The 16,262-nt window shown below is 39.1% G+C and overlaps 1 protein-coding gene across 4 annotated transcripts in view; it reads right to left on the bottom strand.

Annotated features, from left to right (window-relative positions):
- Positions 1 to 16,262, bottom strand: part of fnbp1l (formin binding protein 1-like) — a 157,853-nt gene that overhangs the window by 39,987 nt on the left and 101,604 nt on the right. For all 4 annotated transcript variants that reach the window (XM_062028532.1, XM_062028530.1, XM_062028529.1 and 1 more), the window contains exon 2: positions 3,530 to 3,645. Coding sequence is in view for 3 of the 4 variants with exons in the window: in XM_062028530.1 (XP_061884514.1) it covers positions 3,530 to 3,645 (116 nt within the window). In the remaining variant the exon portion in view is untranslated. The remainder of the gene's footprint in view (positions 1 to 3,529; positions 3,646 to 16,262) is intronic.

Below are 16,262 nucleotides of genomic sequence, written 5' to 3'. Positions count from 1 at the left end.
CTGCCTGCCGTGTGTGTGTGTGTGTGTGTGTGTGGGGGGGGGGGGGGGGGGGCGGGGGGGGGACATCTTATATGTAATAGAAATGTGTAGGGGGGTGTATGGTGTGTGGTCATTAAATATGTATTCTGATATATGTTCTTCACAGAAAATGAGCCAAAGTCAGTCAGTCTCAGTTTAAAAAATTAATTAATTGTATCATTTTTCTTTTAATAAAAACTTTAAACGGTTCCCACTCAAGGTTGCAACATTGTTGGTCAACACTGTCTGCTCTCATTTTCTCGCACATTTGACCCTCTGATGTTCTGTGTACCTACACTCTGTCCTCCTCCTGTCTAGGCCTGCTGTGTGTGTGTGTGTGTGTGTGTGTGTGTGTGTGTGTGTGTGTGTGTGTGTGTGTGTGTGTGTGTGTGTGTGTGTGTGTGTGTGTGTGTGTGTGTGTGTGCGGTACACAGAACATCAATTTCCACACTTCTATTACATCTTATATGTAATAGAAATGTGTAGGGGGGGTGTATGGTGTGTGGTCATTAAATATGTATTCTGATATATTAGACGGTGAGCTGACATGAGAAAAAGTGCCTAGAAAATGAATTTCGCTCCCACGTCTAAGCACAACTTGTTCAATGCATTTTTGCATAGATAATACCCTTCTGGACTTTGGGTTAAAAGTTCAGAACATGATACCTAGCCAAATTTTGTCACAAGCCAGAAATGTATATAGAGGTAAATCACAAAAAACGAAAATCTTGTGCTGCAGTTTTGGCTTGTAAAATATGTCTTATTCATTTTGGCAACACAAAATCTTTCTCAAATATCATAAATACATATACCTAACATCTGAAACAAATATTGGTGCCTTAGTATACTCATATGTGAATTTAGATCATGAAATGTAGCAAATTTCTTAAAAAACGATTCAACTGAAGTGATTTGCCCCAGCACAATGAAGCACACACTTATTAAATTTAGCTAAAAGCTTATGTATCATACATTAAAAAAATGTCACAACCTTCTATGTAATCAAAGGTACAAAAGAAGTAACACACCGTGGCCAAAAGTGGCTTAAAATCTAGCAAAATATTACCATGCACCCCAAAACTGGAATAAGGCAAAAATGGACAAGATTAAAATAGATGCAGTAAAGGCCCAAATTGGTATAAAATATGATAAATATTTATTAAAGTAGCAAATTGTTTCACAGCATGTGTCATTTATACCCCCCCCCCCCCCCCACACACACACACACAAACACACACAAAAGACCAAAACAAATTTGAAAAAAAAGGTAATACAGACATTATTTAAGCTTTACCGTTAAAATGGCAGTGTGGCATCTCGATAATCAAACATCTTGATAAAGAAACAAAAGTGGCAAATTTTACATGGTGACATGGTGCGTAATTACTCATCAATATCACTTTCATCTGTGTCATCATCCATGCACCTCTTTCTTCTGTTTCCTTTGAAACATTTCCACAGTTCTGGCAGTGACATAAATCAGTACAAGACATTTTTGCAGACATACATGAACATCTTTCTGTTTCACATTTGCTTGTCTTGCAACCACAGTGGACTACCTGCAGCACACTATCTGGGGCAGGATTTCTAGTCATCCATCTTACTGTTAACTCCCCATCCTCAATGTACCATCCATTGCCAATGGGTGAAGGGGCACACATCATACCAGTCAGGGAATGTCGCATTACTGCTGCTTGGTAGTTTGCCCTTTTGCAGTGTTGGTGGAGGGCATCACTTGTTGGGGGAATGGACAGTTCTGGCAAAGCTGACGATGCCATACAGAATGCTTTGTATCTTGCATCGTTCACGTCTTTGGCAGATGCCTGTCCATACAGGTGGCACACATATTTGCTCAGTGTTTTGAACGTAGACTGGTCAAGGTTAAAACTGCTGCCCAGATTTGAGAACGCAGTCAGGTATTCGTCTTTCTGACAAGCAAGAGAAAATGTCTTCCTTTTGCCCTTGCCATGAAAGGCACTGGTCGAGTCACAACCTGTGAAGGTATGGATGCCAATGAGTGCAGAACAAACACTGTTGCCAAGAGCTGCTGCCACCTTAGCCACGTCTATGATCCTCGTTCTGTTGCCTACTCCCGTGAAAAAATACAAGCTACACTGTAAAGCTCTTTGAAGACTTACAGCAATCACTGCCACATCAGTGTCAGGGCTTTTGATGACAACAGTTTGATGTTCTTGTGCAGCATGCTGTGCATGTAAAAACACCCTAGTGTCACATTCCTCATGGTCACATGTCAGTTCGTGAACAGCACTGACAGTTTGTGAACCCTCTTTCACAGTAACACAGTGACACAGTTCTCCATGTGCTATGTACAAGCTGAAGTCCCTGCCCAAAATGGTGAGATCAGCATCTCGCCATGCAACAAAGAGGAATTCTGCCAGTGCTGCTTTGTTGGTCCCATTACACGAGTGTACTTTTCCACTTTTTGACAAATTATACAGATGGCTGGCAGGACGGGGCCGGCAGAAGCAACGGGCAAACCTGAACGAGATCGAAGTTTCTTTCGGGGAGTTTCAGACGTGCCTGCTGACTGACCTGCGGCTGCAGATGGTTCTCCCACCGCCCGTGCGGTCCTTTTCTCGGCATAAAACAATGCAGATTTATCTGTAAAACGTCGGTAGCATTTTGCGTGAAACCCAGCGTCGTCAGGAATAGCGTCAAAATCTACATCCGAGCAATGTTTATAGATTTCTGCCAGATGCTTGTTCTGGTCTTGCAGACAAAGCCACTGTTTTAAATAGTTTCTGTATGTGTCCCACCGTGTCCGAGTGAAGTGCTGGACGTCCTCATTGTTCACAGATGAAAGATGCATATAGCATCTTTTATTTTCCTCTTTACGCACTTTTTTTCTAACTTTTGAGGTCTTTCGTTCCTCTTCACTCTCGGATGTTGTCGTCGCCATAGCAGGTATGTTGTTAGAATAAAGCTGCTACCTGATTGGTCCATGTGACCAAAACCGCGCCACTCCCCACTAGATATCACTGCGCCTCACTGAAAAATAGTACCGGCTTTCAACACCGATTACACAAAATGGGCTAGGTGTCAATTTCCGAACTTTTGGTATCTTACTTACTACCAGTAAATCTATTTTATGAAGTAAAAATGATGTTGTGCCGTTGGTGTGGGAGCGAAACTGAACGATATGAGCCTTGACCACAGGCACTATATGTTCTTCACAGAAAATGAGCCAAAGTCAGTGAGTCTCAGTTTGAAAAATTAATTAATTTTATAATTTTTCTTTTAATAAAAAATGAAAACGGGTCCCACAGACCCGAACACCACACATATATAAAATTCTTTAAAAAAAAAGACGTGTGTTATTGTCCCTCATAATGATTGTGAACGATAGGCAAAACTCTGCAAAGAGTGCAGTTCCCCTTTAAATATGTCACTGTTATACTATCCCCCAAATGCAACAACAAGGAATCCTGCAGTGCTGTGTGGAGCTCAGCTAAATTTCAACGTAAGCATGCGTGTTGTCAGTGTTTCGTACCGTAGCTGCTTGGCGTAATTTTGCTCAATGTCCAACCTTTCCTTGACGAACTTTGCATATCGGTCCAGGAAGTCGATTCCCCACTGAGTGTGTTTGTCTAGATTGTCGAACTGATCCTGATGACAGACAAGTAAAAAAAAAGGACAGCGTAAGAAAAAGGCATAGAAAGAAGACATGTTGGTAAAGCACTTCTAGTGACAACATTTCATCATTTTTGGTAAAAATACCAAAGACAAAACAAAAACAAAAAAAATCAATGATGGCTTTCAAGAATAACAGTACCAGCCGAGTCTTTTCCACACTAGTCATTATGTACATATTTACACATACACATATATATATACATATATATACACAAATTAGGGCTGGGCGATATGGCAAAAAAAGTTATCACTAGAGATGTCCGATAATATCGGACTGCCGATATTATCGGCCGATAAATGCTTTAAAATGTAATATCGGAAATTATCGAGATCGGTTTCATAATAATCGGTATTGGTTTCAAAAAGTAAAATGTATGACTTTTTAAAACGCCGCAGTGTACACGGACGCAGGGAGAAGTACAGAGCGCCAATAAACCTTAAAGGCACTGCCTTTGCGTGCCGGCCCAGTCACATAATATCTACGGCTTTTCACGCACACAAGTGAATGCAATGCATACTTGGTCAACAGCCATACAGGTCACACTGAGGGTGTCCGTATAAACAACTTTAACACTGTTACAAATATGCGCCACACTGTTAACCCACACCAAACAAGAATGACAAACACATTTCGGGAGAACATCCGCACCGTAACACAACATAAACACAACAGAACAAATACCCAGAACCCCTTGCAGCACTAACTCTTCCGGGACGCTACAATATAAACAAACGCCATTAGTGGATCTACACCTAACATCCACTGTAATGATACCATGTACAATAGCGTATCTAGTCGATACTACTATGATTACATCGATATTTTCTAACATCACAAAATCTTCTTTCGTTTTTAAAAAAATGTATATTATGTTTATAAACCCAGGAAACATGTCCCTGGACACATGAGGACTTTGAATATGACCAATGTATGATCCTGTATCAGAGTAATACCCAAATTTGTGGTATCATCCAAAACTGATGTAAAGTATCAAACAACAGAAAAATAAGTGATTATTACATTGTAACAGAAGTGTAGATAGAACATGTTGAAACAGAACGTGAGCAGATATTAACAGTAAATGAACAAGTAGATTAATAATTCATTTTCTACCACTTGTCCTTAATAATGTTGACAAAATAATAGAATGATACATGACACAATATGTTACTGCAGACTATTTAGGAGCCTTTGTTTGTTTACTTACTACGAAAAGACAAGTTGTCTTGTATGTCCACTATTTTATTTAAGGACTAAATTGCAATAAGAAACATATGTTTAATGTACCCTAAGATTTTTGTTAAAATAAAGCCAATAATGATTATTTTTGTGGTCCCCTTTATTGAGAAAAGTACCAAAAAGTACCAAAATATTGGTATCGGGGACAACACTAATACACACACACCGAGCACCCACTGGCAGAAAGGTAGATCGGTATGCATGTAACCCATGCTACAGTCCATACCTGGTTTTAGAGACACGGTTTTGCTTCTTTTTAGGTACGTTTTGTAGGGGTTAAAGAAAAACAACTTTTTTTTCTCAAAGTTATTTTTTTTCTTGCTCGTCATCACAAACTTTCTGTATCAATTAGTGTTGTGAATAATGTAAGACGAGTATTCCATTTACTAAACAACACTTTCAAATGGTAAATTATTATTTGTATTCTTTGATTACTTGTATACATCAGTGCTTCTCACCATACTGTATCTTACAGTATATTGAATGAAAATACATTAAAGTGCAGTTTGAATTTGAGGTACTGTAAACTAATGTGTACCAACACATAAAACAAGTTTAATGATTATTTGAGGAACAGAATGTTTTTGGTTTTTTTCATCCACAAACTAACAAAAAGAACAAAAAGTGCCTGTCTGCAGATTTTTTTTTTATAGCGGTTTACGGTACTATTGTGCTTCTTACTCCAACAGCAGGGACACCTTTTTTTTTTAGTACATGTTATATAAGAGGAGTGGAATATTTGCAGACATATAAACAACAAGTCTAATTAAAAATATTTAGATATAAAAATGCCTTTTCTGATTAAATTAGTGGGTGTGTTGATTGTCCCAGTCGGGACCCATACGGTCACATAGATGTTCTGTGAGTGCCTGCAAGTCCGCATTGGAGGCATAATTACTGGTGAGCTGCTCCCTTTAAGTTGTGTTTCAACTTCTATGCTAGTGTTAGTCATATTTCTTTATTTTGTTCTTCTGTGCGGCACATCCAGTTGTATAAGGGGACGTGACACAACGCGATTGAACATTAATTACGTCGTGAGAAGACTGACTTTGGAACGAGACGGTCACGCACCCAAACACACACACACACATTTACAGACACACACAGGATCATGGTCAATAAAGGAGGATTGTTCCGTGCAGGATAATACCAAGCATTGTTGCTTCCCTACCGTTTACTACTGCGGTAACTTTTAACAGACATTTCCGCCATGTTTGATCGAGTAAATACGCTTATCACCGTGATAGAACTCAAAATTAATCGCGATCAATGATCATGTACATATAATCTACCAGCCCTGACACATACATACATATATTATACATACATACACATATATGTATACATATACACTCACACACACACATATATAGACACACACACAATATATATATACACAATACCGTTCAAAAGTTTGGGGTCACATTGAAATGTCCTTATTTTTTAAGGAAAAGTACTGTACTTTTCAATGAAGATAACTTTAAACTAGTCTTAACTTTAAAGAAATACACTCTATACATTATACATAAATGACTATTCTAGCCGCAAATGTCTGGTTTTTGGTGCAATATCTACATAGGTGTATAGAGGCCCATTTCCAGCAACTATCACTCCAGTGTTCTAATGGTACAATGTGTTTGCTCATTGGCTCAGAAGGCTAATTGATGATTAGAAAACCCTTGTGCAATCATGTTCACACATCTGAAAACAGTTTAGCTCGTTACAGAAGCTACACAACTGACCTTCCTTTGAGCAGATTGAGTTTCTGGAGCATCACATTTGTGGGGTCAATTAAACGCTCAAAATGGCCAGAAAAAGAGAACTTTCATCTGAAACTCGACAGTCTATTCTTGTTCTTTGAAATGAAGGCTATTTCACTAAATTGTTTGGGTGACCCCAAACTTTTGAACAGTAGTGTGTATATAAACTACCGCTATCATGTTCACACATCTGAAAACAGTTTAGCTCGTTACAGAAGCTACACAACTGACCTTCCTTTGAGCAGATTGAGTTTCTGGAGCATAACATTTGTGGGGTCAATCAAACGCTCAAAATGGCCAGAAAAAGAGAACTTTTATCTGAAACTCGACAGTCTATTCTTGTTCTTAGAAATGAAGACTATTTCACTAAATTGTTTGAGTGATGCTCCAGAAACTCAATCTGCTCAAAGGAAGGTCAGTTTTGTAGCTTCTGTAACGAGCTAAACTGTTTTCAGATGTGTGAACATGATAGCCCAAGGGTTTTCTAATCATCAATTAGCCTTCTGAACCAATGAGCAAACACATTGTACCATTAGAACACTGGAGTGATAGTTGCTGGAAATGGGCCTCTATACACCTATGTAGATATTGCACCAAAAACCAGACATTTGCAGCTAGAATAGTCATTTACCACATTAGCAATGTATAGAGTGTATTTCTTTAAAGTTAAGACTAGTTTAAAGTTATATTCATTGAAAAGAACAGTGCTTTTCCTTCAAAAATAAGGACATTTCAATGTGACCCCAAACTTTTGAACGGTAGTGTATATATACATATATATATATATATATATATATATATATATACATACACTTGTAAAGAGCATAATGTAGAAACCCTTCAGTCACTTTCTTTGACTGCTGAGATCATTATTTTAAGAGGCTGTCTTGAGTTTCCAATAATTTCTACAACTCTTATTTGTTTGTGATAGAGTGATTGTAGCACATACTTGTTGGTCACAAAAAACCTTCATGAAGTTTGGTTCTTTTATGAATTTATTATGGGTCTACTGAAAATGTGAGCAAATCTGCTGGGTCAAAAGTATACAAACAGCAATGTTAATATTTGCTTACATGTCCCTTGGCAAGTTTCACTGCAATAAGGCGCTTTTGGTAGCCATCCACAAGCTTCTGCTTGAATTTTTGACCACTCCTCTTGACAAAATTGGTGCAGTTCGGCTAAATTTGTTGGTTTTCTGACATGGACTTGTTTCTTCATCATTGTCCACACGTTTAAGTCATGACTTTGGGAAGGCCATTGTAAAACCTTCATTCTAGCCTGATTTAGCCATTCCTTTACCACTTTTGACATGTGTTTGGGGTCATTGTTGTGTTTTATCTGACATCACATGGACAAAGATAAAACCTTCTGAAAGAAAGTTCTGTGGTCAGATGAAACAAAAATTTAGCCGTTTGGCCACAATACCCAGCAATATGTTTGGAGGAGAAAAGGTGAGACCTTTAATCCCAGGAACACCATCCTACCGTCAAGCATGGTGGTGGTAGTATTATGCTCTGGGCCTGTTTTGCTGCCAATGGAACTGGTGCTTTACAGAGAGTAAATGTGACAATGAAAAAGGAGGATTACCTCCAAATTCTTCAGGACAACCTAGAATCATCAGCCCGGAGGTTGGGTCTTGGGCGCAGTTGGATGTTCCAACAGGACAATGACCACAAACACACGTCAAAAGTGGTAAAGGAATGGCTAAATCAAGCTGGAATGAAGGTTTTAGAATGTCCTTCCCAAAGTCCTGACTTAAACGTGTGGACAATGCTGAAGAAACAAGTCCATGTCAGAAAACCAACAAATTTAGCTGAACTGCACCAATTTTGTCAAGAGGAGTGGTCAAAAATTCAAGCAGAAGCTTGTGGATGGCTACCAAAAGCGCCTTATTTAGTGAAACTTGCCAAGGGACATGTAACCAAATGTTTACTTTTGACCCAGCAGATTTGCTCACATTTTCAGTAGACCCATAATAAATTCATTAAAGAACCAAACTTCATGAATGTTTTTTGAGACCAACAAGTATGTGCTCCAATCACTCTATCACAAACAAATAAGAGTTGTAGAAATGATTGGAAACTCGAGACAGCCATGACATTATGTTCTTTACAAGTGTATGTAAACTTTTGACCACGACTGTATGTTTTGCGTCAAAAAATGTGCCTCAACATGCTTGTAGTGATGGAATAATACAACTGAAAATGTAGTGTGTTGGTTTTCACTTTTACCTCTTGTAAGAAAAGTATTTGCAATTATTTATTTTTTTGTTGTGACAACAGCACATAACTTTAATTTTTCATAGTGATGCTCAACTGTAAAATACAATAATAGTTGACTGAACATTGATGACAAACTCCCACAGGCACATACATTTTATGCATGGTATTTGTAAAAGTATCATGTGAAGGCTCATTCAAGGACATATGATATTAATTACTACAACAAATATGAAGCACAACAAATGATAGTATCACCACAAAATACATTCAAAAACTGCCCTAGTATACATGTGTCTGGCTAGGAAACAAGTTATTTTCCAGAATTGTGTACATATAATGTTTCTTGGGGCCCCAGACTTGCAGACAGATGAAGTCATGCAAGGAGAGATGTTGGAGGGGGCTACCTGGCTACTGCTTCTGCCTCTGCATGTCAAAACAGATCAGATCTTGGAACAACCTCGAGTCCCAGAAGAAGTACAAGGAAAGTGATTTGTTCGTTTATCTGTCATTGTTGTCCAAACATAGACAGCAAGGGGAATACTGGAAGACAGTGAGGCATTCGATTGGCTTTCCTATCAAGTTCTCCTTATATGGTTTCTTGAGAGGAAAAACAAGTTGATCAATTGTGTCATTTGGAGACATTCCAGCATAATCATTTTCCTGGCAATTGATTTTATTACATTAGTATTCACTTTCTGTATATTTTCTTAAATGCTTAGAATTAGAATGCAAATATATATATACTGTGTATATGTATATATATATATATATATATATATATATATATATATATATATATATATATATATATATATATATATATATATATATATATATATATATATATATATATATATATATATATATATATATATATAAATATATATCAAGTCAAGTCAAGTCAAGTCAACTTTATTTATATAGCACATTTTCAACAACTTTTTAGATTGAACCAAAGTGCTTTACAGGTAAAAAAAGCATGGAGCAAACAAAAAAACAAAAAACTAAGCAAAACAAAAAACAAACAAAGAACATAAACAATTAATGTGCTAAACAAGATAGTGCAAATGCAATACGGTAAAAGGGGTCGAATAAAAAACGTTTAAAAATTTGCAGAATAAAAATAATAATAAAAGTGCAACAAATTGAAAAATACAACTAAAGCGAAGGGGTGGGGGGGGGGACTAGAAATGGTGGCCTAGTGGGCGGACTCAGCTCGGGTCAAAGGCCAGCGAGAAGAGGTAGGTCTTAAGGAGGGTTTTGAAGACCCCCAGGCTCTGGGCTGACCTAATGTGGAGGGGAAGGCTGTTCCAGAGCTTAGGGGCGGCAACGGAAAATATATATATATATATACAGACGTGGTAAAAAGTGTACATACACTTGTAAAGAACATAATGTCATGGCTGTCTTGAGTTTCCAATCATTTCCACAACTCTTATTTTGTTGTGATAGAGTGATTGGAGCACATACTTGTTGGTCACAAAAAACATTCATGAAGTTTGGTTCTTTTATGAATTTATTATGGGTCTACTGAAAATGTGAGCAAATCTGCTGGGTCAAAAGTATACATACAGCAATGTTAATATTTGCTTACATGTCCCTTGGCAAGTTTACCTGCAATAAGGCGCTTTTGGTAGCCATCCACAAGCTTCTGCTTGAATTTTTGACCACTCCTCTTGACAAAATTGGTGCAGTTCAGTTAAATTTGTTAGTTTTCTGACATGGACTTGTTTCTTCAGCATTGTCCTCCAAATTCTTCAGGACAACCTAAAATCATCAGCCCGGAGGTTGGGTCTTGGGCGCAGTTGGGTGTTCCACATGCTTGCCAACCCTCCCGTTTTTACCGGGAGACTCCCGGTATTCAGCGCCTCTCCCGATAACCTCCCGACAGAAATTTTCGCCCGACCAACTCCCGGTATTCAGCCGGAGCTGGAGGCCACGCCCCCTCCAGCTCAATGCGGACCTGAGTGGGGACAGCCTGTTCTCACGTCCGCTTTCCCACAATATAAACAGCGTGCCTGCCCAATGACGTCATAACTGTAGAATGATCGAGGGCGAGTTCTTGGTTTCTTATGTGGGTTTATTGTTAGGCAGTTTCATTAACGTCCTCCCAGCGCGGTAACAACACACAACAACAGCAGTCACGTTTAGTCTACCGTAAAGCAGTTCGTCTGCCGTAAACAGCAATGTTGTGACACTCTTAAACAGGACAATACTGCCATCTACTGGATAGCCTCCAGAACACTGAAATTCAAGTATTTATTTTATTTATATGTATAATAAAATAAATATATATATATATATATATATATATATATATATATATATATATATATATATATATATATATATATATATATATATATATATATATATATATATATATATATATAGGGCTGCAACAACTAATCGATTAAATCGATTAAAATCGATTACCAAAATAGTTGGCGATTAACTTAGTCATCGATTCGTTGGAACTATGCTATCCGCATGCGCAGAGGCTTTTTTTTTTTTTTTTTTTTCCGGTTATTTTTTTGTTGTTTTTTTTTGTTTTATAAACCTTTATTTATAAACTGCAACATTTACAAACAGAGAAAGAGAAACAATAATCAAAATAAGTACAAAAACAGTACAAAACAGCGCCAGGGCGGCGCTGAGGCTACGTCTCATGCGGTGGCGTAAACTAGCCAATGATGTGGTCATGTGCAGCTCACGTGACGACGCCGTCTCCTTTGCTGGAAACATTCGAAAAATGGCGCAGGGAAACACTACCGATAGTTTAGCGGAGAAACATCTTGAGGTTATTGCTTCAATGGAGAAAAGTGTACGACATAAGTCGTCAAAAGTGTGGGAACACTTCACTTTAAAGATTTCAAAGAAGACCGTTTCCTGCAAAATGGCACAGAAGTACAACATTGCTTCTGGAGCACCTGAAGAAGAAACATGTTGGAGCCATGGATAAAGGGAAGAACTCACAGTACGTAACTTTTTAAGTCCATAGTGGCAACAAGCATTCATGGGTTCAGCTTTTTTGTGAGTAACGTTAACGTTATGCCTTTGTTGCAACGCGGGGCTGATAATGTGTCTCCGGCACATTTGACTCCGTTTTGAGAGAGAAAACGCACGGTTACCAATTTCGAAATAAACGTAACGGACAGAAATATCTCAGGTTGGTTTCATAATGGATCAATGTAGCCGGGCCCGATAAAGCTATATAAATATATTTAGATTTGAGTAACGCTTTAGTATAACTAAACGTTATGAAGGTGCTGGAATATTTCATGCTATTCTTCAGAGGCAGCCTAAAATGAATCCTTTATTATTCACAACAGAAACGTGTACAAGATTCAGTTCTGATCTGATGAGTTAAATTTCTGTGTTATTATTGGTGTATGCTGCACCCCCAATGTCCAGAACATGGTGCCAGTATGCTGTTTTTTTTTCAATAAAATACTGGAAAGGATAGAAACGTAGTTTGTCTCTTTTATCCGATTATTAATCGAAGTAATAATCGACAGATTAATCGATTATCAAATTAATCGTTAGTTGCAGCCCTAATATATATATAGCTAGAATTCACTGAAAGTCAAGTATTTCATACATACATACATACATACATACATACATACATACATACATACATACATACATACATACATACATACATACATACATACTATATATATATATATATATATATATATATATATATATATATATATATATATATATATATATGAAATACTTGAGTTGGTGAATTCTAGCTTAAATATATTCCCCTCTTAACCACGCCCCCCACCCCCAACCACGCCCCCCCACCCCCACCTCCCGGTATCGGAGGTCTCAAGGTTGGCAAGTAAGGTGTTCCAACAGGACAATGACCCCAAACACATGGCAAAATTGGTAAAGGAATGGCTAAATCAGGCTAGAATGAAGGTTTTAGAATGGACTTCCCAAAGTCCTGACTTAAACGTGTGGACAATGCTAAAGAAACAAGTCCATGTCAGAAAACCAACAAATTTAGCTGAACTGCACCAATTTTGTCAAGAGGAGTGGTCAAAAATTCAACCAGAAGCTTGTGGATGGCTACCAAAAGCGCCTTATTGCAGTGAAACTTGCCAAAGGACATGTAAGCAAATATTAACATTGCTGTATGTATACTTTTGACCCAGCAGATTTGCTCACTCGGTAGGCGTGGTGTTCCTGGGATTAAAGGTCTCACCCTTTCTCCTCCAAACATATTGCTGGGTATTGTGGCCAAACAGCTAAATTTTAGTTTCATCTGACCACAGAACTTTCCTCCAGAAGGTCTTATCTTTGTTCATGTGATGTCAGATTCCATGGACTTCCAAATTCCAAAAAAAAAGTGACATTTTCCTTTAAGACCATAGTAGGTATAAACAACATTCATTTGCCCAGATTCCGTATGAATGACATTTTGAGAAATAATCTACTTGGTTCAAGTGTTTGCTGACAAACGTCACCCAGGGAGAAGCAATTAATAATAACGAAGGTAAAATAAATAAATACAATTAAACAATGACAACAAAGACTCTGCAGGACGTCGTACAGAAACATACCAGCGTGTCTGGTCGGTCATTATCACAGACTAGCTGCTGGCCTGGTTACCATATTACCAGAGCACCCGGTTTTTGCTGATGCTGTACAGTATCTGGTTGCGTCAGGCTCTGTGATCGTATGAATAAGTAATGGAGTATGAGATCATCCTGTAGTTTTGTGATAAACTAAGCAGACTAGCGAACTGGGGAATAAAGACATCTTTGGGCTTCTGGTCTCTAAAGCTTGCAGAAAGCAAGGCAGTGGCTAAGCATCGTAACAATCATGTTGACATCAAGGCAAGGGGAAGCTGTTTCCAGCCTGACATATTTGTTTATCTACACATCAAGTAAAATGTACTGTTTTTTTAGTGTATCTTAATTAGCATCCTAAATACCATTATTAAAAATAGTGCCAAGAAGGATTATCCTAAATACTTCTCAGATGTAAAAAATGACAACATGAACGAAGTAGTTAAAAGTTTCAATAAGTACTTTGTGAGCATTGGACCAAATCTGGAGGAAAATATTCCAGATCCTGAGTCAGTTGAGGACTTGAATGACACCATAGACAGAAATCCCCACTCAGGGTTCCTCGAAGGTGTGACAAAAGAGGAAATAATCAATATTGTGAATACATTTAAGTCCAAGACCTCGCCTGATTGTAACGGAATTGATATGGACACGATAAAAATGGTTATGGAAGAGATTTCAGAACCTTTAATATATATCAGCAACTTACCATTTCAAACAGGCACATTCTCAGATAAAATTAATATAGCAAAGGTCGTACCGATTTATAAGACTGGAGACAAACACCAGTTTGCAAATAACAGACCTGTTTCTCTTCTTCAACAATTCTCTAAAATTATTTAAAAACTGTTTAACAACAGATTGGAAAAATTCATGAATGAAAATGAAACACTCACAGACAACCAATACGGATACAGAGCCAACATTTCAACATTAATGGCATTAATCGAAATAACGGAAGAGATTACCAATGCAATAGAAAGCAAAAAATATGCTGCTGCAGTGTTTATGGATTTAACAATCTGCGTTCAAAGAACTCCGGCTTATTAGTGGTTCCCAGAGCCCAAAAAAAGTCTGCGGGCTATAGAGCGTTTTCTATTGGGGCTCCAGTACTCTGGAGCCCCAATACAGTTAGAGATGCTACCTCAGTAGAAGCATTTAAGTCCCATCTTAAAACTCATTTGTATACTCTAGCCTTTAAATAGACCCCCTTTTTAGACCAGTTGATCTGCCGTTTATTTTATTTTCTGCTCTGCCCCCCTCTCCCTTGTGGAAGGGGGGGCGCAGGTCCGGTGGCCATGGATGAAGTGCTGGCTGTCCAGAGTTAGGACCCGGGGTGGACCGCTCGCCTGTGCATCGGTTGGGGACATCTCTGCACTGCTGACCCGTCTCCGCTCGGGATGGTCTCCTGTTGGCCCCACTATGGACTGGACTCTCACTATTATGTTAGATCCACTATGGACTGGACTTTCACAATATTATGCTAGACCCACTCAACGTCCATTGCATCCGGTCTCCCCTGGGGGGACCCCTTTTTAGACCGTTTCTTTTCGTTTCTGCTCTGACCCCCTCTCCCTTGTGGAAGGGGGGGGGGGGGGGCACAGGTCCGGTGGCCATGGATGAAGTGCTGGCTGTCCAGAGTTAGGACCCGGGGTGAACCGCTCGCCTGTGCATCGGTTGGGGACATCTCTGCACTGCTGACCCGTCTCCGCTCGGGATGGTCTCCTGTTGGCCCCACTATGGACTGGACTCTCACTATTATGTTAGATCCACTATGGACTGGACTTTCACAATATTATGCTAGACCCACTCAACGTCCATTGCATCCGGTCTCCCCTGGGGGGACCCCTTTTTAGACCGTTTCTTTTCGTTTCTGCTCTGACCCCCTCTCCCTTGTGGAAGGGGGGGGGGGGGGGGCACAGGTCCGGTGGCCATGGATGAAGTGCTGGCTGTCCAGAGTTAGGACCCGGGGTGAACCGCTCGCCTGTGCATCGGTGGGGACATCTCTGCACTGCTGACCCGTCTCCGCTCGGGATGGTCTCCTGCTGGCCCCACTATGGACTGGACTCTCACTATTATGTTAGATCCACTATGGACTGGACTCTCACTATTATGTTAGATCCACTATGGACTGGACTTTCACAATATATGCTAGACCCACTCGACGTCCATTGCATCCGGTCTCCCCTGTGGGGGGTCACCCACATCTGCGGTCCTCTCCAAGGTTTCTCATTGTCATTCTCATTGACATCCCACTGGGTTGTGAGTTTTTCCTTGCCCTTATGTGGATCTGAACCGAGGATGCCGTTGTGGCTTGTGCAGCCCTTTGAGACACTTGTGATTTAGGGCTATATAAATAAACATTGATTGATTGAACAAAAGCATTTGACAAAATCAATCATAATATCTTAATCTTAGCAAAAACGTCCGAACGTGACATGACAATCAACAATGTCCCCACAAAGAAGGATAAAAACAACTGAAATATTCTTGATTGCTAAAACAAAGCAGGTGCGGGAAATATCGCTCAAAGGAAGACATGAAACTGCTACAGGAAAATACCAAAAAAGAGAAATAGCCACCAAAATAGAGTGCAAGACAAGAACTAAAACACTACACACAGGAAAACGGCAAAATACTCAAATTAAGTCACAGTGTGATGTGACAGGTGGTGACAGTACACCTACTTTGAGACAAGAGCTATAGTGATGCATGCTTGGTTATTAGAGATGTCCGATAATGGCTTTTTTGACAATATCCGATATTCTGATATTGTCCA

Source organism: Entelurus aequoreus, linkage group LG19 (assembly GCF_033978785.1).
Source record: "Entelurus aequoreus isolate RoL-2023_Sb linkage group LG19, RoL_Eaeq_v1.1, whole genome shotgun sequence".
Lineage (NCBI taxonomy): Eukaryota > Metazoa > Chordata > Actinopteri > Syngnathiformes > Syngnathidae > Entelurus > Entelurus aequoreus.
This window is presented reverse-complemented; position numbering and strand designations above follow the sequence as displayed.